The sequence below is a fragment of the Aquarana catesbeiana genome, linkage group LG10 (assembly GCF_042186555.1).
Source record: "Aquarana catesbeiana isolate 2022-GZ linkage group LG10, ASM4218655v1, whole genome shotgun sequence".
Classification (NCBI taxonomy): domain Eukaryota; kingdom Metazoa; phylum Chordata; class Amphibia; order Anura; family Ranidae; genus Aquarana; species Aquarana catesbeiana.
In genome coordinates, this window is record NC_133333.1 from 251521299 (window position 1) to 251547354 (window position 26056).

The window sequence follows — 26056 nt, forward strand, 5'->3', positions numbered from 1 at the left end:
CAATGTATTGATGTGCCATCATCAAGGAGTTGGGCTGCCTGTTCAACCTCTATAGGGTCCAGGCATCGCCTCATGCTACCAGTATTGACACTGAACCTAGCCAAATGCAAAACTTGAGAAAAAGGAAAGATAAGTAGGGGAAAAAATGTCAGTGGCCTCCACCTGTAAATCCATTCCTGTTTTGGAGGTCGTCTCATTGTTGCCCATCTAGTGCACATGTTGTTCATTTCATTAACACCAAAACAGCTGAAACTGATTATTATTAACCACCTCTGCTACTCACCTGACCAGATCAATATCCCAGGAATTTAATTGACCTGATGCTAGACTTTTTGAGCAGTGTATATTTCTCATTAGCCACAAAGGATAGAAATCCACTTTCTGTGCAGCAAATGCCTTAGCAAACCCAGATTTTACCTTGTAAACGTAGCAGTAGCCCATCACTCTGCCGTATATTGCTTACGCAGAGAGCAGAGCTGTGGGAGGGGCCTGGCAAGCTCCACCCACTACAGGAGAGGGCGGAGACACGACCCATCACCTTGCACAGGAAGAGTAGTAGCAGTGAGTGGCCTTTAGTACAGGAAGTCTCACACTGGATTACTGCACAGATCTGGAAGCAATAGACAAAGCACACCGAGATTCAAGGAAGAATACACATGGCTCTTGTATATAGACAATCGTCTGTCTTTAAAAAGAAGAAGAAGAACAAAAAAAAGTTTCCAATAAAAACAGTGTGTCACAGTAGTGTCTTCTGCCCTGCTTCAAATCACTCACCCCCAGTAATATACTATGCCCCCCACTGTAGTGTCCTCTGCCCCAACCCCCACCCCAAACACACCCAAGGTAGTGTTCTCTGACCCACTCACACACGGTTGTGTCTTCTGACCCTCCCCCAACTGTAGTGTCCTGTGGGCCCCCCCCCCCAAGCAGTGTCCTCTGCCCCCCTTCCCCCTCTGTAGTGTCCTCTGCCCCCCTTCCCCCTCTGTAGTGTCCTCTGCCCCCCTTCCCCCTCTGTAGTGTCCTCTGCCCCCTTCCCCCTCTGTAGTGTCCTCTGCCCCCCTTCCCCCCACTGTAGTGTCCTCTTCCCCCCACTGTAGTGTCCTCTGCCCCCCCTCCCCCCACTGTAGTGTCCTCTGCCCCCCCTCCCCCCACTGTAGTGTCCTCTGCCCCCCCCTCCCCCCACTGTAGTGTCCTCTGCCCCCCCCCTCCCCCCACTGTAGTGTCCTCTGCCCCCCCTCCCCCCACTGTAGTGTCCTCTGCCCCCCCTCCCCCCACTGTAGTGTCCTCTGCCCCCCCTCCCCCCACTGTAGTGTCCTCTGCCCCCCCCTCCCCCCACTGTAGTGTCCATTGCCCCCCTCCCCCCAAAGTAGTGTCTTCTGCCCCTCATAGCAGAGTCCTCTGCACCAAAATCCCCCCCCCCCCCCAGTAGTGTTCTCTGTGCCCCGAGCCCACTCACTTGTGACATTCGCTAATCAACATTCTCTATGGTCTTCCTGCTTTTCCTCCCAGCCAATCAGGACAGGAGACGGGTCCTAAGACCGGATTGGCCGGCAGGAGAAGCAACCTGATTGGCCGGGAGGGGAAGCCGCCCGTGACCTGGAGGGTAAGGGCGGACTGAGCGAGAGGGCGGGGGAGTGGGTTTGTTTGCCGACTTCCCCAAAAAAAAAAATTGGGCACCAGCCGCCACTATTTGGAATACAGAGTAAAAATCAATAACGAATAATAACTGTTTTAAATTGTCATACAAATATATATTTGAAATCAAATCTTTATTATTTTTTGACACAGCCTGTGACTGGCAGAAAACATGGCGGATTTCTGCCAGTCACAGGCTGTGTCACGCCCCTCTGTCTTAGAATAAGAGGGAGGTGAAGCCTCCATCAATCTACATGTAATCCCGCCCCCATTGTATTTAGCTTGTTAATGGGCATAAGGGGAGGGAGTGGGCTGTTATTTACCACTGTGTTTACAACACAAGTGTGACTCTATAGTCACATGGGCTGCTCAGATGTGATAAGGAGGAAATGCTTAGCATAGAAACTCACTGAATACTGAGCATGTGCAGAGCTGCCACCACAGCTGCAAAATCCCTAGCTGAATGGGGGACATGGACAGAAGGGAAAGATAGAGAGCAGCAGGATCAACCAGGATTTTTGCAGCATACAGAAAATGAATCTGCTGTTGACTGAGTATGAACAGCATGGAATACACCATTTGTTGATCGTTTTTTTTATGATGTGAGTTTAGTGACACTTTAAGGATATCACTGGTACTTGTAGACCCCACAAGGTGCTATATTTTGGCAATATTGGTACCTTAGAAAAAATTTCAAGTTCATTTCATAGTTTATCTGGTGGGATGTGCATGACTATTAAAAGGACCTCGTCACCTTGTCAGTTCAGGGCAAAGTGTCCACATCCTGTCAAGGCCCACTGATACCTCTTCTGTGCTCTTCTACCAGTTTGGGCAGAGTTGGCTTTTAACATGAGTTTTCCCATTTTCTCCTTTTTAGGGCTGGACTTTTCGGGACCTTGGTTGAGTATGGAGCAGAGAGGAAAATTTCCAGGCACAGTGTTTTAGGAGCCACGGTCAGCATTGGCGTGCCGCAAGGGGTGTCTCTAAAGGTCAAGTAAGTCTTCAAAGCTTTGTGAATTACCACAGCCCAAAATATAGAACTACGAGTTGTATTTGCACCTCAGTATAGGAGGCAGATGCTGCAGTTTGTATTTCACAAAACGAGGGTGTGGTGCGACATCACCGCCTCGCTTCTCCCACCTATAATAAGGCTTACCTGTAGGTAAAATGAGTACCGTATATACTCGAGTATAAGCCGAGCTTTTCAGCGCATTTTTTTTGTGCTGAAAATGCCCCCCTCAGCTTATACTCGAGTCAAGCACTTTTCTGCAGCAGAGAATGACATTTTCCGCACCGAATTTGGGGCCCCGTATTTCGGGGCCACTTGGTGCTAGCGACCCAATTTGGTGTGCAAACCCAGTGGAATTAGCACTACAACATATCCAAAGCTGGGGTTCCTAGTACCAAGTGGCCCCGAGATACGGGGCCCCAAAGTCGGTTCGGAAAATGTCATTCTCTGCTGCAGAAAAGTGATTGACATTTTCTTAACTGATTTGGGGCCCCGTATCTCGTATGCCACTTGGTGCTAGGAACCCCAAATTTGGTGTGCAAACCCAGTGGAACTAGCACTACAACATATCCAAAGGTGGGGTTCCTAGCACCAAGTGGCCCCGAGATACGGGGCCCCAAATTTGGTTCGGAAAATGTCAAGCACTTTTCTGCAGCAGAGAATGACATTTTCCGAACCTACTTTGGGGCCCCGTATCTCGGGGCCACTTGGTGCTAGGAACCCCAGCTTTGGATATGTTGTAGTGCTAGTTCCACTGGGTTTGCACATGACATGTGGGGTTCCTAGCACCAAGGGGCCCCAAAGTCGGTCAACTGTGTCCATCTGCAGCAATGTCATTTCGGGACCCTTTGGGTCCAGAGACCCCAAATTTTGGCTGCAGCTAGGGGGCATCTAGGAACCCTCAACTACCGAGTTTGAAGTTCGGGGGACCTGTAGCTGCAAATGGGCACAGTGAGGCATGCAAATGGGCATTGTTGACCGTCTTTTCCACTTACAGTAGCTGCGCATTTCTCACCCTTGTCTTATACTCAAGTCAATAAGTTTTCCCAGTTTTTTGTGGTAAAATTAGGTGCCTCAGCTTATATTCGGGTCGGCTTATACTCGAGTATATGCGGTATATCCTAAACCTGTACGGTTTAGGAGATATTCACTTTGCATACAGCCGCTGACGTCAATGGCGCATGTGTTGTGAAGGTTTGGCTGAAGGTCCGGCAGACGCTGCCGGACCTCGCCGGAATGAAGTCTCCCGCATGCGCGGGAGTGACGACATTGTTGCTCCGGCCACTCACAGCGCCAGAGCCGCGAACCCGGAAAACACGCCGAATTGAAATGTCAGCTCCCTCAGCGGTGACCGGGAACAGCTGCCTACGCCTCGTGCAGTATTTCATAATGGGCTAGTATGCCGTGCCTTACAGGGTTTAAAAAAAATAAATAAAAATGTTGTGTGGGTATACAACCGCTTTAAGGTCTGACATGTTGGGTATCTATTTACTCGGCGCAACCTCGGCTTTTATATTTTACCAACAAAACTGGGTAATTTTAAGTTAACTTTGGTGTAATTTTTTTACTGAAATCTTCCTAGACCTTTGTGGTAATATGTGATGTAAAAAAATTGGAACTACCACTATTTTATTCTGCTTTCAGAAAATATATCATGTTTTTGGGGGGTTTTATGTTATCTTCAGGCCTAAAATGATGGTTTTGAAAGCATGCGTGCAAAAAAAATGCAAAAAACGTCTCTGGCAGCGAAAGGGATAAGGAACTTTCTGCTTTGGCTCACTCCCGGCCAGCCAGGAGCCGGTAATGGAAGGAGGAAGCAGCATAAAACAAGCGGTCTTGTTGTGGGGGCCCACCCAGCGGCGGCGTATCACAAGGCGGGAGATAATAGATGTGTCAAGTGATGCACTCCGGGGTCAGATGAGATCCAGCATGTATAAATAATGGATTTTTCCCTCGCTGGGCCGCCAGCGGACTCCTTGCATTAATCTATTCTTCCTCTTCTTTTTTGTTCTAGGTTGAATAGAGCCAGCCAGACATATTTCTTCCCTATCCACCTGACGGATCAGCTCCTACCCAGCGCCGTGTTTTATGCCACCATCGGGCCCCTCGTTATCTATGTGGCCATGCACCGGCTTATTATCAGGCCGTACCTCAAGGCACAGAAAGAGAAGTAAGTACATAGCAGCCGCCCCGCCGATAATTCAGCCGGACAGGCGTGGGGCGCGTCTCAAGGATTCGGGGCGTTGATTCATCAGGTATTTTGTTATCGAACCGGCCAAATCATTTTACGGGGAAGTGTGTTTTTTTTTTTTTTTTTTTTTTTTTCTTTTTTCTTTTGGTTTTTTTTTTCTTTTGGTTTTTTTTTTTTTTGTTTTTTGTTTTTTGGTTTTTTTTGTTTTGTGTATCAAGCAAGGAAACAAATGGAATTTGCAGATTTTATATGGCCCGATCTGGAGGACGGTAAGGGGTCCAACATACAATAAATGTATCCAAATCCTTCTTAAAGCGATTTATAAAGGATCACATTTTATTTAAAAAAAAAAATAGCAAATCTGTTGCACCTACCTGCTCTGTAATACTTTGCACAGAGCTGCCCTCCTTTTCTGGGGTCCCCACCAGCCCTCCTGGCTCCCCCCGACCCCCCCTGGCTAAGTACCCTCCATAGCATGTCACTGGCTATGGGGGCGGGGCACTCATGCACAGGTTGGCTCTTTGTCTGCATAGACACACAGAGCGCACCTTAGCCCCGCCCCCTGCTGCCGCCTCACTCGCTGTGATTGGCAGCAGCGGGAACCAGTGAGGAGAGAGGTGGTGGAGAGCATTTGCTCTGGTGCACATCGCTGAATTAAGAGGTTCAGGTGAGTATAAGGGGGGAGGGGGGGGTTGCATGCAGAAAGTTATTTATTTTTTACCCTAATGCAGGGGTCTCCAAACTTTTTAAACAAAGGGCCAGTTTATTGTCCTAAAGACTTTAGGAGGGCAAGTGGGATTAGAAAATGTTTTTGGCTTGGTGGTCAGTGGGAGTCAAAAAATTACTTAGCGCTTGTGGTCAAGTAGGAGGAGGAATAGTGCCCCGATCGTTTGTATCGGTGGAAGAAATGCTGGCCAATCTTCGATATTAGTGAGAGGAAAAGTGCCCCATCTTTGTTAACAGTGGGAGGAATAGTACCCTATCATTCCTCCCACTGGCACCAATGACGGGGCACTATTCCTCCCACTGACACCAATGACGGGGCACTATTCCTCCCACTGGCACCAATGATGGGGCACTATTCCTCCCACTGAAACCAATGATGGGGCACTATTCCTCCCACTGACACCAATGACGGGGCACTATTCCTCCCACTGACACCAATGACGGGGCACTATTCCTCCCACTGACACCAATGACGGGGCACTATTCCTCCCACTGGCACCAATGATGGGGCACTATTCCTCCCACTGGCACCAATGACGGGGCACTATTCCTCCCACTGACACCAATGACGGGGCACTATTCCTCCCACTGGCACCAATGACGGGGCACTATTCCTCCCACTGGCACCAATGATGGGACACTATTCCTCCCACTGGCACCAATGACGGGGCACTATTCCTCCCACTGGCACCAATGACGGGGCACTATTCCTCCCACTGACACCAATGACGGGGCACTATTCCTCTCACTGAAACCAATGACAGGGCACTGTTCCTCCCACTGGCACCAATGACGGGGCACTATTCCTCCCACTGGCACCAATGACGGGGCACTATTCCTCCCACTGGCACCAATGACGGGCACTATTCCTCCCACTGGCACCAATGACGGGCACTATTCCTCCCACTGGCACCAATGACGGGGCACTATTCCTCCCACTGAAACCAATGACGGGGCACTATTCCTCCCACTGGCACCAATGACGGGGCACTATTCCTTCCACTGACACCAATGATGGGACACTATTCCTCCCACTGACACCAATGACGGGGCACTATTCCTCCCACTGGCACCAATGACGGGGCACTATTCCTCCCACTGGCACCAATGACGGGGCACTATTCCTCCCACTGGCACCAATGACGGGGCACTATTCCTCCCACTGGCACCAATGATGGGGCATTATTCCTCCCACTGACACCAATGAATGCGGAGCTATCCCTACACCTACTAACCACAGGGGAGTTGCGTATTTTATTTACGCCCATGGACCACCAAGCCTGAAGGACCCTAAACAGGTCTTTTGTTTAAGAAGTTTTGAGAAACCTGGCCTAGACCAAAAAACCTGCAAATAAAACATACTTATGCAGAGGTTTAAAAAAAATGGGGTGGTAGTGGTTTTGGGGGGGGATTCATCTGGAATTGGGTTTAAAAATGAGGTGCCACCTTTTTGTTGTCTGGGTGTTGGAAGGATTTTGCTGTACATATTAGAAATGATTCGCTGTGGGTGGCCGGATCTCCCGGTAAAAGTCTCCTCGTGTTTATCTCAATAATTAGGGAGCTGGAGAAGCAGTGGGAAAGCTCGGCGTCAGATATATTACAGAAAAAGCAAGAGGCGGAGGCAGCCGTGAGTATTTCATTTACATAATCCTTTTACTATGTAAATATCGCAGTGATAAAAAGCCAGGGGGAAGCGCAATAAAGAGAACCTTTCACCCGGGTCCCCATTACAACTCTGTTGCTATTGCTGAAACATATTTTTTTTTTTTTTTTTTAGCAGAGACCCTAGGGAATAAAATGGCGATTGTTGCAATTTTTTTAAGTCACGTGGTGTTTGCGCAGTGATTTTTCAAACGCAATTTTTTTGGGAAAAAAATACATTATAATATATTTAAAACAAAAAAAAAAAAAAAATGTACCCAAATTTTTTTATGTAATGTGAAAGGTGATATTACGCCGAGTAAATAGATACCTAACATGTCAGGGTTTAACCACTTCAGCCCCGGAAGACTTTACCCCCTTCATGACCGGAGCACTTTTTGTGATTCGGCACTGCGTCGCTTTACCTGACAATTGCGTGGTCGTGCGACATAGCTCCCAAACAAAATTGATGACCTTTTTTTCCCACAAATAGAGCTTTCTTTTGGTGGTATTTGATCGCCCCAGCGGTTTTTATTTTTTGCGCTATAAACAAAAATAGAGCGACAATTTTGAAAAAAACGCATTATTTTTTAATTTTTGCTATAATATCCCCCAAAAATATATTAAAAAAATATTTTTTTCCTCAGTTTAGGCCGATATGTATTCTTCTTCTATATATTTTTGATTAAAAAAAATAAGCGATTATTGATCGGTTTGCGCAAAAGTTATAGCGTTTACAAAATAGGGGATAGTTTTATAGCATTTTTATTAATAATTTTTTATTTTTTTAAATGGCTGCAACCAGTGATTTTTATCGTGACTGCGACATTATTGCGGACACATCTGACATTTTTGGGGCCATTGGCATTAATACAGCGATCAATGCTAAAAAATTGCATTAATTACTGTAAAAATGTCACTGGCAGTGAAGGAGTTACCCACTAGGTGGCAGTGAAGGGGTTAAGTGTGTCCTAGGGGCATGTTTCTAACTGTGGGGGGGGGTGGCTATGTGTGACAGTTCACTGATCGCTGCTCCAATGTCACTAGGCAGAACAGGGAGATGCTGTTTACATCGGCATCTCCCCATTTTTCCTCCCCGTGAGGTGATCGCGGGTATCCCCGCGGCGGTCGAGTCCACGGGACCCGTGACCAGACTCACAGAGCTAGCCGCGGGCGCGCCCGCTGGCCGCCTCTTAAAGGGCAACATACAGGTACGTGATTTTGCCTGTATGTGCCCTTCTGCCGAAGTATATCGTCGGCAAGTGGTTAAAATTGCGCACGCTTGTGGAATGGCGACAAAATACGGTACTTAAAAAACTCCATAGACAACGTTGTTAAAAACCTTTTACAGGTTACCTCTTTACAGTTACAGAGGAGGTCTAGAATTATTGCTCTTGAATGTTCGCTGCGATACCTCACATGGGTGGTTTGAACACCGTTTACATATGCATGTGCGACTTATGTATGCGTTTACTTTTGCGCGTAAGCACAGAGGGATGGGTGCGCTTTAACCACTTGCCGACCAGCCGCCAAAGTTTTACTGTAGCAGGTTGGCTCGGCTGGGCAAATCGGCATTACCTTACGATGCTTCCCATTGTGGCCACTAGGGGGCCCGTGCGCCGCCAGGGGCGCCGCGATGTAAGTGCTTGTGTAAACACACAGATCCCAGTTCTTTCAGGGGAGAAGAGACAGATCATGTGTTCATACAAAGTATGAACAACGATCTGTCATCTCCCCTAGTAAGTCCCATCCCCCTTTCAGTTAGAACACACAGTCAGGGAAGACAGTTTCAAGGGAACCCCTTGATCACCTCCTAGTGTTAACCCCTTCCCTGCCAGTGACCTTTTTACAGTAATCAGTGCATTTTTATAGCACTGATCCGCTGTATAATTGTCAATGGTTCAAAAAATGTGTCGAAAGTGTCCAATTTTGTCAGCCGCAATATCACAGTCCTGATAAAAATCGCAGATCGCCGTCATTACTAGTAAAAAATAAATAATAATAAAAATGCCATAAATCTATCCCCTATTTTGTATAACGTTTGAGCAAACCAATTAATATACACTTATTGTGATATTTTTAGTAAAAAAAAAAAATGTAGAAGAATACATATCGGCCTAAACTGAGGAAAAAATTTGTTTGACAAAAAAAAATTGGGATATTTAGTATAGCAAAAAGTAAAAGATAATGTGTTTTTTTTTTTTTTTTGTTTTTTTGTTTTTTTGTTTTTTTTTTTTTTTTCAAAATTGTCCCGGTTCTTTTGTTTATAGCACAAAAAATAAAAACTACAGAGGTGATCAAATACCACCAAAAGAAAGCTCTATTTTTGGGGGAAAAAAAGGACGTCAATTTTGTTTGGGTATAGTGTCGCATGACCGCAAAATTGTCAGTTAAAGCAACGCAGTGCTGTATCACAAAAAGTGGCCTGTTTATTGAGCAGCCAAATCTTCCAGGGCTGAAGTGATGAAAAAAAAAAAAATATATATATATATATATATATATATATATATATATATATATATATATATATATATATATATATATATATATATATATATATATATATATATATAATTTTTTTTTTTTTTTTTTTTTTTTTTTTTTTTTCCACTGCCCTTCTAATTTTTGCTGCTTCAGAAAGCATTCCAGCAGCTCATGAGAAAGCCGGCTGCAAATAAAAAAAAAAAAAAAAAAAAAAACGGTACCAGGGTTATGGCTGATCTCTTCAGCCATAACCCCGGTAAACCACTTGCAAGCCTGCAGAGTATATATACCTATTGCGGTCGGAAAGTGGTTAATTACTGGGGCGATGAGCTATATGGGGGTGGGGCTTTCAGCTTTTACTGCCAGAGCCACTTTTGCATATTTTTCTTTTTCTTTTATGCACACCTTTTAACAAAACATTTTTAGACCTAATGATTTGTTAAAATCCCCAAAACTTATTTCTCTGAGTTCATTGATGGACACAGCTCTTCTGATTTTTGACCATAGGGTTATAGCGCCACCTACTTCTCTAAAGGAGTAGGTGTCGCTATAACCCTATGGTCAAAAATCAGAAGAGCTGTGTCCATCAATGAACTCGGAGAAATTGATTTTACGGTGAGTAACAAAAAAAAATCCCCTTATTTTCTGAAATCAGAGACTCAAAAATGAAATGGTGGTAGTTCTATTTTTTTTTTTTATGACGCATGATATTAGTTCAACTGTTTATCAAGCACAAAATTTCAGTTAAAAATACACCATAGTTTGAGCGATTTGTAAACCATTACCTTGTAACACAACCCATTCAGTTTAAAATAGAAATGAAAGGCAAAACATTTTTGTATAGATATAAAAAACCTTTTTTTTCGCGTGATCACATTCCCTCCTGTTCTCAGCTGCATAAGAGCTGGGGGGAGGAGAAGCAGCAGCACACTGAGCTTCCCAGTGAATGGCTGTTCAGTGGAAGGGGGGGGGGGTGTCAGGACAAGTCTGATCATTGGAGGAGAGCAGGGGGAGTTCCCAGCATAGCTAAAGAACTGACCATAGTGTGCTCTCCTGCTTAGTGTTGTCAGTTTTTAATAGGAAAGCAGAGGGACTGTCAGGAACACCAAGGATTTCACTGAGAGGAAGCAATACAAAGAGGACAGAAGACTTTCTGATACAAGTACGTGGTACAGCAGGCACATAGCAGGAATATGAAATGTAAAAAAAAAAACGCTTTAAGTTTAGGGCACACAAATGCAATAGATTACACAGGGGGTTTATTTGGTAAAATATAAAAGATAAGGTTGTGTCGAGTAAATAGATACTTAACATGTCAAGGCTGAAAATTGCTTGTGCCCCTTAAAACGGAGACAAACTTCAGTACCCGAAATCTTCCATAGGTAACACTTTAAAAGCCCCTACAGGCCATCCGTTTAGAGGTGACGGTGATCAATGGGCCTACAATGATAGTTCTCACTCCCCTGTGTACAATGATATGCAACATGTAGTGCAATTTACATTTTGGTGCATAGGTACTGTCAACGCATGTGTTTGTTGTGTATGTGGGGGCTCAAAATTAGTTTGTGGGGTTTTAAGTGCTTTGCTATAACTTTTCATTCTTTTTTACGTTTTTTTTAAATTAAACTTTATTTTTTAATAAGGAAGGGACCAAATGTGATACAATTTTGTTGTGACAGGTTCTCTTTAATGAGACATCCGGCGTTTTTTTAGACCCCTGATGTCTCATCCTCCCTCCATTGAAACTAAAAGGAAAGTGACAGCTGAACCAGAAAGTGATGTTACTTGTTAGAGGAGATCAGCAAATGAACGTTTTCTGGTCTCCCTCCCCTCTACCCAGCGGCACCTGTCATGCTGGTCCCAGGTCCACAGGTAGGACAGCAGAGGCTGGAAAATATGGCGAAGGGGGCCTATGCAGGGGGACAAACATACTGTTGGCTTATCAGATTTTGACTTGTGTGTAAAATGCCCCACTCCTGCTGATGTAAGCTGCAAAAGGGTTAAGGTCACTTCTCATCCAAATGTCTTTATACATACACCTAAGGCCATGGAGACACCTGTAGAAATGCTGTGTTCTGGTTCTTCCAATGAAGTGTACTGTTATTGCTACAGAATACAAAAACATTCTAGCCCATGGGTCTCCAAACTGTCAAAACAAAGGGCCAGTTTACTGTCCTTCAGACTTCAGTGGGGCCGGACTGTGACCAGTGGGAGAAGAAATTGCCTCGGCATTAGTGGGAGTAGGCAATGTCCTGGGCTTGGGAGTAAAAGAAATTGCAAAGCACCTTTGGTCATCAGGAATGCCCCAACAATGATAGTGGGAGAAATGGTAACCCATCGTTGGGGTCAGTGGAAGAAGTAGTGACCCATCGTTGGGCTCAGTGGAAGGAGGGGTGACCCATCGTTGGGCTCAGTGGAAGGAGTGGTGACCCATCGTTGGGCTCAGTGGAAGGAGTGGTGACCCATCGTTGGGCTCAGTGGAAGGAGTGGTGACCCATCGTTGGGCTCAGTGGAAGGAGTGGTGACCCATCGTTGGGCTCAGTGGAAGGAGTGGTGACACATCGTTGGGCTCAGTGGAAGGAGTGGTGACCCATCGTTGGGCTCAGTGGAAGGAGTGGTGACCCATCGTTGGGCTCAGTGGAAGGAGTGGTGACCCATCGTTGGGCTCAGTGGAAAGAGGGGTGACCCATCGTTGGGCTCAGTGGAAGGAGTGGTGACCCATCGTTGGGCTCAGTGGAAGGAGGGGTGACCCATCGTTGGGCTCAGTGGAAGGAGGGGTGACCCATCGTTGGGCTCAGTGGAAGGAGTGGAGACCCATCGTTGGGCTCAGTGGAAGGAGGGGTGACCCATCGTTGGGCTCAGTGGAAGGAGGGGAGACCCATCGTTGGGCTCAGTGGAAGGAGGGGAGACCCATCGTTGGGCTCAGTGGAAGGAGGGGAGACCCATCGTTGGGCTCAGTGGAAGGAGGGGTGACCCATCGTTGGGCTCAGTGGAAGGAGGGGTGACCCATCGTTGGGCTCAGTGGAAGGAGGGGTGACCCATCGTTGGGCTCAGTGGAAGGAGGGGTGACCCATCGTTGGGCTCAGTGGAAGGAGGGGTGACCCATCGTTGGGCTCAGTGGAAGGAGGGGTGACCCATCGTTGGGCTCAGTGGAAGGAGGGGTGACCCATCGTTGGGCTCAGTGGAAGGAGGGGTGACCCATCGTTGGGCTCAGTGGAAGGAGGGGTGACCCATCGTTGGGCTCAGTGGAAGGAGGGGTGACCCATCGTTGGGCTCAGTGGAAGGAGGGGTGACCCATCGTTGGGCTCAGTGGAAGGAGGGGTGACCCATCGTTGGGCTCAGTGGAAGGAGGGGTGACCCATCGTTGGGCTCAGTGGAAGGAGGGGTGACCCATCGTTGGGCTCAGTGGAAGGAGGGGTGACCCATCGTTGGGCTCAGTGGAAGGAGGGGTGACCCATCGTTGGGCTCAGTGGAAGGAGGGGTGACCCATCGTTGGGCTCAGTGGAAGGAGGGGTGACCCATCGTTGGGCTCAGTGGAAGGAGGGGTGACCCATCGTTGGGCTCAGTGGAAGGAGGGGTGACCCATCGTTGGGCTCAGTGGAAGGAGGGGTGACCCATCGTTGGGCTCAGTGGAAGGAGGGGTGACCCATCGTTGGGCTCAGTGGAAGGAGGGGTGACCCATCGTTGGGCTCAGTGGAAGGAGGGGTGACCCATCGTTGGGCTCAGTGGAAGGAGGGGTGACCCATCGTTGGGCTCAGTGGAAGGAGGGGTGACCCATCGTTGGGCTCAGTGGAAGGAGGGGTGACCCATCGTTGGGCTCAGTGGAAGGAGGGGTGACCCATCGTTGGGCTCAGTGGAAGGAGGGGTGACCCATCGTTGGGCTCAGTGGAAGGAGGGGTGACCCATCGTTGGGCTCAGTGGAAGGAGGGGTGACCCATCGTTGGGCTCAGTGGAAGGAGGGGTGACCCATCGTTGGGCTCAGTGGAAGGAGGGGTGACCCATCGTTGGGCTCAGTGGAAGGAGGGGTGACCCATCGTTGGGCTCAGTGGAAGGAGGGGTGACCCATCGTTGGGCTCAGTGGAAGGAGGGGTGACCCATCGTTGGGCTCAGTGGAAGGAGGGGTGACCCATCGTTGGGCTCAGTGGAAGGAGGGGTGACCCATCGTTGGGCTCAGTGGAAGGAGGGGTGACCCATCGTTGGGCTCAGTGGAAGGAGGGGTGACCCATCGTTGGGCTCAGTGGAAGGAGGGGTGACCCATCGTTGGGCTCAGTGGAAGGAGGGGTGACCCATCGTTGGGCTCAGTGGAAGGAGGGGTGACCCATCGTTGGGCTCAGTGGAAGGAGGGGTGACCCATCGTTGGGCTCAGTGGAAGGAGGGGTGACCCATCGTTGGGCTCAGTGGAAGGAGGGGTGACCCATCGTTGGGCTCAGTGGAAGGAGGGGTGACCCATCGTTGGGCTCAGTGGAAGGAGGGGTGACCCATCGTTGGGCTCAGTGGAAGGAGGGGTGACCCATCGTTGGGCTCAGTGGAAGGAGGGGTGACCCATCGTTGGGCTCAGTGGAAGGAGGGGTGACCCATCGTTGGGCTCAGTGGAAGGAGGGTCACCCCTCCTTCCACTGACCCCAACGATGGGTCACCCCTCCTTCCACTGACCCCAACGATGGGTCACCACTCCTTCCACTGACCCCAACGATGGGTCACCACTCCTTCCACTGACCCCAACGATGGGTCACCACTCCTTCCACTGACCCCAACGATGGGTCACCACTCCTTCCACTGACCCCAACGATGGGTCACCACTCCTTCCACTGACCCCAACGATGGGTCACCACTCCTTCCACTGACCCCAACGATGGGTCACCACTCCTTCCACTGACCCCAACGATGGTGCCCCAAGAGCTGGATGAAGACAAGCAAAGGGCCACAGTTTGGAGATCACTGTTCTAGCCCATTTAACGTTTCCAACCTTGTAACAGTGTAGGGAAGGTGCTTTTTTTGTTTTTTTTTGTTTTTGCATTAATTGGCCTACCACTGTCACATTTTCCTCCGCCATGCTTTTAACCCCCACCTATCCACAGCATTTATCTACCTTTCCTTTCCCTCCCCTGCTGTACTGTGATATTTATTTCTAATTCTCACTTTGTTTCACTCAGGTACGTTTAATGCAGGAGTCTGTACGGAGGATAATTGAGGCTGAAGAATCTAAAATGGGTAAATCCAATATATATTTTATCCCCTCCTAGAAGTGACCATAAACAGCCCAATCCTATCCTGGGCTTGGGAACGGTTCAGGACTTGGCTGAGGCTCTGGCTCTTTATGGTGACTTGTTACACACAGAGAATTTCCTCTTTATTACATATATTTATATAGCGCTGACAGTATATGCAGCACTTTACCTATCGAACATTCACATCCCTGTGTGAAGGAGCTTAGAATGTCAGGTTCCACGCTCACACGCATACGTACACGCACACATAATGGAGCCAATTTAGACAGAGCCAATTAACCTACCAGCATGTCTTTGGAGTACCAGGAGGAAAACCCACGCAAGCACAAGGAGAACATGCAAACTCCAGGATCGATATGGTCCTGGTTGGGACTAGATGCCACTAGAAGTGCCAACCACTAAGCCACTGTGCTTGCTTACCTTTTTTTTTAGTGATGCGGTGCAGCTCACCGCAATGGAAGATATTAGGTTATCATGTGTTGCAGAGCAATCGGGGCTGGGACAAGGGGTTGGCAGGAAGGGAAGGGGGTGGTACGCCCTTTCTACGGCATGTATTAATGGTTTGGTAGGGGGTGCAATTGTGCATCCTTGCCCTGGGCACTGGATGACCCTGTCCTGGTGCTGAGTGCAATGCCTGTGTGTTCCAAGCATAGAACCTGCTTGGCCCCCCATCTGTAGCCTGCTGAGTGCCTGGCACCAGGTAAACAAAAGCCTCTTCCAGAGCCAGCCACATTCTACTGGAAGTATCCTGGCTGGGGTTCAAACCAACGACCCCAGTGCTTTGGAAAGTCTATGAGCTGGAGGGTCCAAAGCTTACCCGCCATCATTGACAAGGGGAGAGGAAGTAACTGACTGCCCTTGTGCCATCTCTGTCCAGGTGAATTGCCTGGTTAACACTGATGCATCCGAGCACAGATGGAATATCTGCTGATCGGCTGTGGCCAATCACAGCACAGAGTTCTGTGTTTACAGACACACAGAGCACAGAACAGCAATTTTAGCTTTTTCTTCTCCCTGAAATCATCTCTGAGTTCAGGGAAAAAAACATCCAGATCCTGTGAGTAAAAGCAGCACAGAGACACTTGTTAGACACACAGTTAACCCCTTGATTGCCCTTTTTTTTGCCCCCATCACTCATTAGTGTCATTACTACAGTCAGAGTAATCACTGATCACTGTAGAAGTGCCACTAGCAATGTTCGTGTCAGTTAGTGTCCCTCCCAGCCAGTGTCAGTTAGCGCCAGCTTGGCTGCCACAATATCACAGTCCCACTATAAATGGCTGATCACCGCCATCACTAGTATAGCGTCTACATTCCAGTATATATCCCAATGGTTTGTAGATGCTAGAACTTTCACACAAACCAATTAACCCCTCCACGCCTAAGGGTAAAACAAATCTAAATGCCTAAGCACAATTTTGTATCTTTGACATGTGTTCGAAAAACCGAATATATCATCACAACTACCTTGTGTGTCCAGGTGGATTATACCGAGTTTTTTTTTTTTCACGATGAATTGGCCCTTCATTTGGTGGTAAATGGTAACGATATCTCCTGATTTCTTTTTAACATAAAAAAAAACTGGCCCAAATTAGTAAAAAAAAAACTTTTTTTTTTTTCTTTTTTTAGCTGAATATTTCTTGCCATCATAATTTACCACCAAAGTACAACCCGAAATAAATTCTCCTGATGATTGCAGCGATACCACGTATGTATGTAGCCCTTTCACACCTAGACCTCCCCGCAGTCCCGGTAAAGCGCAGCTCGTTTTAGCGGCGCTGCAGAGCCACTTTGCAGGCGGGAGCGGGGCGCTTTTAACCCCAAAGGGTAACAAAGGGGTTAAAAGCGCTAAATCGCTTTTCAGTCGATTCGGCAGCGCTGCCCAATACTTTCAATGGGCAGGGCGTTTTGGGAGCGCTGTATACACCGCTCCGAAGCTGCCCCCAAAGATGCAGCTTGCAGGACTTTTTTTCCCCGTTTCGCAAGCGCACCGCCCCCAGTGTGAAAGCACTCAGGCTTTCCCACTGGGGTGGCATGAGAGACGCTTTTCAGGCGCTATTTTTAGCGCTAAAACGTCTGAAAAGCGCCTCAGTGTGAAAGGGGTCTTAGTTGTTGTGTGCAGCCTTAATACAGGCCAGAAACAATGGTGTGCATTTTGCAATTTTTATTATCCTGCTTCAAACACACTGATACTAATTTTTTTAAAATTCTACCCGAAATAGGCTGACAGCGAACTTTGACTCCGACCTTGGCCTTAACATTAACCCTGGCAGACTCTGGCAAAAACTTTGGGGTTTTTTTTGTTTTTTTTGTTTTTTTATTTGTTTTTTTGTTTTTGTTTTTGTTTTTTTATTGTTCTTGAGTTTTAATCTTTATTTGATTTTTTTTTTTGGGTTGTTTACATTTTTTTCTCCTGCAAGGGGGATTTTTCTAAAACTGGAGCACGCAGAATCTAGTGCAACTTTGCATGGTAGCCAATCAGCTTCTAACGCTAGATTGTTCAATTAAGCTTTGGCAATAAAACCTAGGAAGCTGATAGGGTTCTATGCAGAGTTGCACCAGATTTTGCACTCTCCAGCTTTTAGTAAATAACCCCCTTATGTATCTTCCTATTCATTCAGAAGAAGCAGTAAACACAGGGGTGAGCTCACAGTGACTGATCACTGTGATGGCCAATCAGAGGCTATCACAGCGATCAGGTGACCCAGAACCGACAGTCCCAGGTCCACATTCTATAGGTAAACCTAAATGGCTCTGTCTGTAGTTCCTCAAAGGCAGTGAGCCAAACTTGTCGCCCATCAGCCACGTTGTAGCCATTCTGTACACATCCTCGGTTTTAGTTCACCGCACTATGAAGCCACCATCCCCTTGTAAGTTGTCCGCTGGGTTTAGATGACAGGTCCACTTTAAATAAGTAAAAAGAAAAGCTTTCCTGCAGAACAATCGCAGCTTTATTGTATTTCCTTTTATAAAAGTTATTCCATTGTGTGTGTTCCAGGACTGATCATATTAAACGCCTGGTACGGTAAATTTGTTACGGATAATAGCCGGAGGAACGAGAGAGTGAAGGTGATCGATGTGACCGTCCCTTTGCAGTGTCTGGTGAAAGACTCAAAGTTAATCCTCACAGAAGCTTCAAAGGTGAGCGGACCGAGACCCCAATACTACCCCCCTGGGGGGCTATTGAAGACCCGGTGTCTGATCTTTAGAGTACAGGGAGTGTATGAGCACGTCCTGGCCAGTGTGAAACGTGTGTGTGTGTTATATATGTGTATATCTCTAGATAGATAGATATAGATATATATATATATATATATATATATATATCTATATATATCTATATATATATAGATATATATATATATATATCTATATATATATATATAGATATATATATATATATAGATATATATATAGATAGATAGATAGATAGAGATATATATATATAGATAGATAGATAGATAGATAGATAGATAGATATACCTATATATATATATATATATATATAGATAGATAGATATATCGATATATATAGATAGATAGATATATCGATATAGATAGATATATCGATATATATAGATAGATAGATATATCGATATAGATATATCGATATATCTATATCGATATATCTATATATATAGATATCTCTACATACATACATACATACATATATATATATATATATATATATATATATATATATATATATATATATATATATATATATATATATATATACACGCACATATAAAAAGCTCAAAGGGTGAGGTGCACGTTGGTCACAGTAGTATGTGCAAGAGCAATCAAGCCTTCCCAAGGGCTTAGATCATAGAAAAAATCAAGAGGGATTGCTGCACACGAAAGTGTTTTAATGAAAAGCTTAAAACATCGGAAATATACAGGCAGTCATAGTAGTTAGTTTCGGGCTAATACAGATCACGCCCTTCTTCAAAACGCCATGCCTATGAATGACCACATAAATGGTACGATATAGAGAACTCATCTGTAAGGTTATTAGGGCCAGTTCACACCACATGCAGTCCAGTGCTTTTTTTTTTTTTTTTTTTTCTGCATCAAAAACGCATAGAAAAAGTAGGTTATATGGTTTTCAATGGCGCAGTTCCAGTGCGTTCCAGTTCCAGAAAAAAAAGTAGAACATGCTGCATTTTTTCTGCACTGGACTGTACTGGAAGGCTGTAAAAAGCATCAAAAACTCACGGGAATGCACCTAAACGCACTGGAACACCCATGTTCCTATTTGGGTTAAGGGGAAAATAAAGGGGGGGGGGGGATGCTCTGGACTGCATCAAAAACGCACCAAAAACGAGCATGCAAAAAAGCATCTGGAGCGCAGCCGGACTGCATTTCTATGGTGTGAACCGGCCCCTAAGCAATCAAACAGTCTGTCTGGAATCAATTAATTAATGAATCATAATGAACAAAAACATATGGTGAAATATACAATGTAATACAATCTCGGAACAAAAGATCAACAGGTGTAACAGTATTCCTACACTTCACAGATTTTATCGATCGGGAATCCTATAAAATTTAGAAAAAGAAAAAATGTTTGTGTGTGTATATGTGTATATGTGTGTGTGTGTATATATGTGTGTGTGTGTGTGTGTGTGTATGTATGTGTGTATATATATATATATATATATATATATATATATATATATATATATATATATATATAATGTGTGTGTATGATATATGTAAAACAAAAAACTTGTGATGTATTTTGAGTACAGTGACACATGACCACACAATTGTCAAGCGGGGGAAGTGCCCAGGATTTAAGTGGTTAACCTCCCTAGTGTCATTATTTCAGAACATTTTTTTTTTTTTACCAATTTGCAATTTTTTTTGAGGCATGTATCAGTTGTTACATATGATTTCTGAATGACCGTATGCTTGTCACTCTCAGGCTGGACTGCCCGGTTTCTATGACCCGTGTGTTGGGGAAGATAAAAGCTTGAAGATCCTCTACCAGTTCAGAGGAGCGCTTCATCAAGTCATGTCTGCAGACAATGAGCCACTTAGGATACCAAAGCAATGTGAGTCCTCCCTAAATATAACATTTCCCAGCAAGCCTGAGGCCAGGGCTACTTCCTAGATGTTTGTAGACTCTTATGTGTAGAAGTACTGTGTGTGTAGATGTTAATATCTACAGTGATCCCATTAAAGAACATTCAGAGGTTCACAATGAAATAAAAACAAGTGCAGTTTGCACGCCCATTTGACAGAGGGATCAATATAGAAAAGTGCTGCAGTGCCCCACCAGATCAGATCAGACCTAGGGTATAGGAGGGGAGAAGTCGGCAGACACCTCACATGCCTCTCGGCCCCTTCAATGATTACACAGCTTTCCTCCTCCCTGCTCTCAGCTGAGCAAGAGGGTGGGGGGAATTGGCAGGCAGAGGGATGAAGTGTACAGCTCCAGCTGAACTTCTCTCTGTGCTGTGTCTGGTGCAGAAACTGCATAGAACATGGGCTTGTGCCCTTTTGTTAATTAAGAGTAAGATCTGCTTCATTTTGTCAGCTTAGAAAAGTGCTGCAGGCGTAAAGCCTGCACCTCTCTGTTTATTCTTTTGAGCCCTGATGAAGGTGAGTGGGACCTGGTATCCCCCCAAAACGCGTTGACTTGTTGCTTTTGTAATCCTCACATTGTTCCATTTTATATTTTCCTGTATTCACCCGAGGGGCCCTGGAGAAGCCCCTTTTGTGTAAAGAAAAAAAAAAAAAAAAAAGCTACCGCCCAACCAAAGTCCTTTACAAAAGAGCACACACGCCTATCACGTTACTGAAAATTGATTGTGTTTAAAAATGCAGCAAAATGAATACGTACAAAAGGTAAAGGATATATAAGTGTTGCATAATGCCAAACACAATTCAGTGCAGGAATCGCGTAGCCTGACCCACAATACCACTGCACTAGCGATCTGACGTGTTTCAGGGGGATACCCCCCTTCTTCAGTGGTTTTTAGCTCTGAAAAAGGGGGGTGCGCCCCTGAAACCTGTCAGCTTGCCAGCACAGTGGTATTGTGCGTCAAGCTACGCGATTCCCCACATTGGATTGTGTTTGGTGTTTTGTTTTAAAAATGCAGCAAAATGAAAACTCACAAAGGTAGAAGATATATATGCGTTGTATAACACCGAACACAGTCCAATGCGGGAATCGCGCACATTACCACTGTGCTGGCAAGCCGATGGGTTTCAGGTTATGCACCCCCTTCTTCAAAGGATTTTAGCTCTGAAGAAGGAGGTGCGTCCCTCGAAAACCTGTCAGCTTTGCCAGCACAGTGGTATTGTGCGTCAGGCTATGTGATTCCCACACTGGATTGTGTTTGGTGTTATACAACGCTTATATATCCTCTACTTTTGTTTAGTATTTGTTTTGCTGCATTTTTAAACACAAATCTTTAGTAATGCATTAGGCATTTGAGCCCTCCTGTGTGCTCTTGTACAGTTTATTTATTTGATTCCCCTATCTGAGGAGGGATGTACCAGACAAAGCGTACCCAAAGCATGTTTACTCATTGCCACCGACAGTCCGCTGTACATTGAGACCCTATAGCACAGTGATGGCGAACCTTGGCACCCCCAGATGTTTTGGAACTAAATTTCCCATGATGCTCATGCACTCTGCAGTGTAGTTGAGCATCATGGGAAATGTAGTTCCAAAACCTCTGGGGTGCCAAGGTTCACCATCACTGCTATAGCAGAACACAAAGCCCAAGAAGCGATTGTGTTTTTATGCTCATTGCACCCTACAGTATGGACTTTTCCTCATACTAAAGAAACAACCTAATTCTGTCTTTTATTGCGTCCTTCTCACACTTTCTCAGGGGGTAAAATATTAGGACAGGCCACGGTGCCTCAGCTGTGTTGGCGGGCCCATGCCTTGGCACTTGCCACGTTCGGTGAGACGACTACCAGGCCCACCGTTACCATTCACCAGTCCAGTCAATGTATCCTTTCTTCTATTTCAGCTCACAAGATTGATGTGGATGGCTAGCCTTTTCCAGAAATGCATCAGAGACACGGGGCTCAAAGCTGTGCCAGGCCGGAAACGTTCCCAGGATTCTTTTCACCGGAGTCTGAATGTTCCAATCGATCTTTTTCCTTTTTTTTTTTTTTTTTTTTAAGGTTATACATATTAAAAGGTTTTCAGGATATAATATATCTTAATGATATGCATATAAAGTGACTCTTGTTTTACCATGGCCATATTACTTCTTGATCTATGGACAGAGTGACGCGTCACCTTTTTTGGGGTTTGCTTTGTTCGTTTTTACCATTATAGCCATATATGACCTTGTCTCCCACTTTTACCTTTCCTGGGTTGGGACCGGAAAGCACTGAACGAGGAATGTCCCTGATGACCCATCGGGTTATTGTTTTGGGTCTCCCAGCTTTACTGCAGGTTTGCTGTATTTTCTGGTTCCATATGTGTCTTGTAGAATCATGTTGGGGTCTCCGCAATCGAATGGAGTGAAAGGGAAGATGGCAAAGTGAACCTTTGTTCATTGCTATTTGCATTCCCACTGGGGCAAATTTTGCCTTTGCACTGGTGAAAGGCGCTCCCTGGGACAGGATACAAGAGGAGATCCCTTAGCAAATATTCCTTTTTTTTTGTACAGTGGGAAAGGGTTGGAACCTTTGGTGAGGTTTTTATTGCTGTCTGTGTTGTGATGGGGAACTCACAGAGAAAGGAAATTAAAGATCTCCTTAAAGTTGTTGTAAACGATCACCTTGTAAAACAACCCATTCAGTTTAAAATAGAAATGAAAGGCAAAATATTTGTGTATAAAAAAAAAACCCCAAAAACATAAATACCTTTTTTGTTCCCTTTTTTTTTGTTTTTTTAAGAAGTGATCACATTCCCTCTGTTCTCAGCTGCATAAGAGCTGGGGGAGGAGAAGAAACAGCACACTGAGCCCCCCCAGTGAATGGCTGTGCGGTGGGGGGGGGGTGTCAGGACAAGTCTGATCATTGGAGGAGAGTACGCTGAGTTCCCAGTATAGCTAGAGAATTGACCACAGTGTGCTCTCCTGCTTAGTGTGGCCAGTTTTTAATAGGAAAGCAGAGGGACTGGCTGGAACACCAAGGGTTTCATACAAAGAGAACAGAATACTTTTTAATACAAGTACGTGGTACAGCAGGGACCTATCAGGGATATGAAGTGTTGGAGTAACGCATTAAAGGAGATTATATTTTCTAATGCCCCTCTCATCAACCTGCTAATGAAATTAGTAATTAATACATTCCTGTTTCCATTACAAACCCAGTGATGTAATCACTGGTACTCATTGCTTCTCTATGCAATGCAGATCATAGCTGGTGGGTGTTGCTGGTAGGGTGCTGTACATAGCCCCCTTGTGATCATGTGATGCTGGCTCTCTAGTGCTAAAAGAACTGATACCCAATGAATGAAAGGGGCGGGTCAGGGACAGGGAGGCTGGGTGGGAAAGGGCTAGATCAGGGGTCTCCGGACTTTCTAAGCAAAGGGCCAGTTTATGGTCTTTGGGTTTTGGGAGGGCCGGACTGCGGTCAGTGGAAGCAAGAAATGCCCCACCATTGGTATTAATGGGAGGAATGGTGCCCCTTGTTGGTATCAGTGTGAGGAATAGTGCCCCGTTGATGCTGTCAGTTGGAGTAGTACTCCAAGGGCCAGATAAAGACAAGCAATGCCTGGACTCTTGAGAGACTTCCCCCACACTGTGTGTATGGAAAAGGTTCTTGGGAGGTGTAGTTCTGGGGGCATGCCTAAACCAATAGGGGCTGAGCTCTTAGTAAGCAGTCTCTGCAAGTATTTTGCAATCCTGGTGATGACCTCACAGAGGGTAATAAATGCCGTTTCTTAGTACAGGAACAAGATAAAGGAAAATAAAATGCTGAGTAGGTTAAGAATAACCAGTAAAGAGGTAGTACAGGCCCTCCTGTACAGGGCCCGGGCCCCCTTAGCTCAAAAAAGGGGCTTCGGCAGCTTTCTGGTGCAGGCAGTTCCAAATCCCGCTGATCAGTTCCCCAACTCCGCCTGGCTTTTCCTCCTCTCCCTCCTGCTGGCTGTCAGCTGCTGCAGGGGAATCGGTTTCGGGGATGAATCTCCTGTCCACAATCCCTTTTTCCCGCAGCTCCGATCACCATGTCCCTCCACCCTGCAGCGCTCCCAGCTTCTCCTCCTCTGCCTCCCTCTGGCAGTCACCTGCTGCAGGCACAAAGGGGGATCAGTTTCAGGATGGAGATTGGGGGACCAGTAAACATGTTTGGCATGTTCCTTTCCTGAATGAACATAGTGAGTGATTGGTACTGATCGCTCCTGAATTCATTCATAACTGAAGCATAGTAAACAGAACGCTTCCTATTCATTCATTCTGCAGTGTAGCTGAGTCTGCAGAGAAAGAATTGGGGATCTGTGTCCTCATACTTTCCCTGTCACAAAAGTGAGGCTTCAGGGGTCTTTTTAGACCCTAATGATTCTTGATTTCTAACAGCACCAGAAGTCTCACCTATACAAATCTTTTATTGGGGACACAGACACCAATAAAAAAAAAAACTCAGAGGTTTTAACTTTTTCCAGCTCTACTCAATACAAAATATTTAAGCTTGCATTGCTGCCTTGCTTCATAAAATGCTATTTGCTTGGCTGCCTCTGGCTTCGGTACTTTGTCACTGTCCTGGAACTAGCATGCAGAGTAGAAAGTCAGAGTGAAGTCTAATTTGCCCCCGAGGGGGGCCATCATTACAGGCAGGGAACAGTTATTTGTCAAGGACATGGCAGGCAGGAGACTGTCATTGTTGGTGACGTGACTGGAGGGGGGCTGTCCTTGTTGGGGACGTGACTGGCGGGGGGGCTGTCCTTGTCGGGGACGTGACTGGCGGGGGGGCTGTCCTTGTCGGGGACGTGACTGGCAGGGGGCTGTCCTTGTCGGGGACGTGACTGGCAGGGGGCTGTCCTTGTTGGGGACGTGACTGGCGGGGGGGCTGTCCTTGTCGGGGACGTGACTGGCAGGGGGCTGTCCTTGTCGGGGACGTGACTGGCAGGGGGCTGTCCTTGTCGGGGACGTGACTGGCAGGGGGCTGTCCTTGTCGGGGACGTGACTGGCAGGGGGCTGTCCTTGTCGGGGACGTGACTAGCAGGGGCTGTCCTTGTCGGGGACGTGACTAGCGGGGGGGCTGTCCTTGTTAGGGGGGCTGTCCTTGTCGGGGACGTGACTAGCGGGGGGGCTGTCCTTGTCGGGGACGTGACTAGCGGGGGGGCTGTCCTTGTCGGGGACGTGACTAGCGGGGGGGCTGTCCTTGTCGGGGACGTGACTAGCGGGGGGGCTGTCCTTGTCGGGGACGTGACTAGCGGGGGGGCTGTCCTTGTCGGGGACGTGACTAGCGGGGGGGGCTGTCCTTGTCGGGGACGTGACTGGAGGTGGGGCTGTCCTTGTCGGGGACGTGACTGGCGGGGGGCTGTCGCCTTCGGAGACGTGACTGGCGGGGGGCTGTCGCCTTCGGAGACGTGACTGGCGGGGGGCTGTCGCCGTCGGAGACGTGACTGGATGGGGGACTGTCGCCGTCGGAGACGTGACTGGCGGGTCTCAACACTTCCTCTGTGTTTTATGTTTGAAGGCGTCCCTGCTTCCTTGCAGAATCTTCTCCCACAAGCGGTCAGTGCGATATCTCTTTTGTAGCTGACTACAATGAACTGTTTGGACCATTTGATGTGAGCTCCATACTCCGAATCCCATGCATTGGGGAACCACTTGGCCTAACATTACTGCGTATTTATTGAGGAAAACACATACGGGTTTTATTTGTATTTAATAACTCTGCACCTGACAGCTTAGGTCTGTCTTGCTGTTCCATATTCATTTCCACACATGCGGGGACGGAGGAAACAATCATCTCTGACAGCAGCTTCGGATTACTGATGTTGCTTTTTTTTTGTTTTTTTGTTTTTTATTTATTCCTCTTTAATATTTTATCCCTGTGCCGACAAATATCTTGTTGTGCTTTGTTGAATGCAAGGCGAAACATTACCTCGGGGTCTCCCTTGTGCTCTGTTTATGCTGGATGTGATCCTCCAGGCTAAGAGTAGATTAAAGATGTCATACTTTTGTGTGTATATATGAGGAGCGCTCCCCAGAT

The 26056-nt window shown here is 46.5% G+C and overlaps 1 protein-coding gene across 1 annotated transcript in view; it reads left to right on the forward strand.

Moving 5' to 3' along the window:
• DNAJC11 (DnaJ heat shock protein family (Hsp40) member C11) overlaps nt 1-23543 on the forward strand; it is a 217607-nt gene extending 194064 nt beyond the window's left edge. The window contains exons 10-16 of the mRNA XM_073603624.1: nt 2513-2629; nt 4659-4814; nt 7119-7188; nt 14840-14897; nt 17913-18055; nt 19845-19974; nt 21910-23543. Coding sequence (XP_073459725.1) covers nt 2513-2629; nt 4659-4814; nt 7119-7188; nt 14840-14897; nt 17913-18055; nt 19845-19974; nt 21910-21935 — 700 coding nt within the window. The 3' untranslated portion in view covers nt 21936-23543. The remainder of the gene's footprint in view (nt 1-2512; nt 2630-4658; nt 4815-7118; nt 7189-14839; nt 14898-17912; nt 18056-19844; nt 19975-21909) is intronic.
• Nucleotides 23544-26056: the final 2513 nt, after the last annotated feature.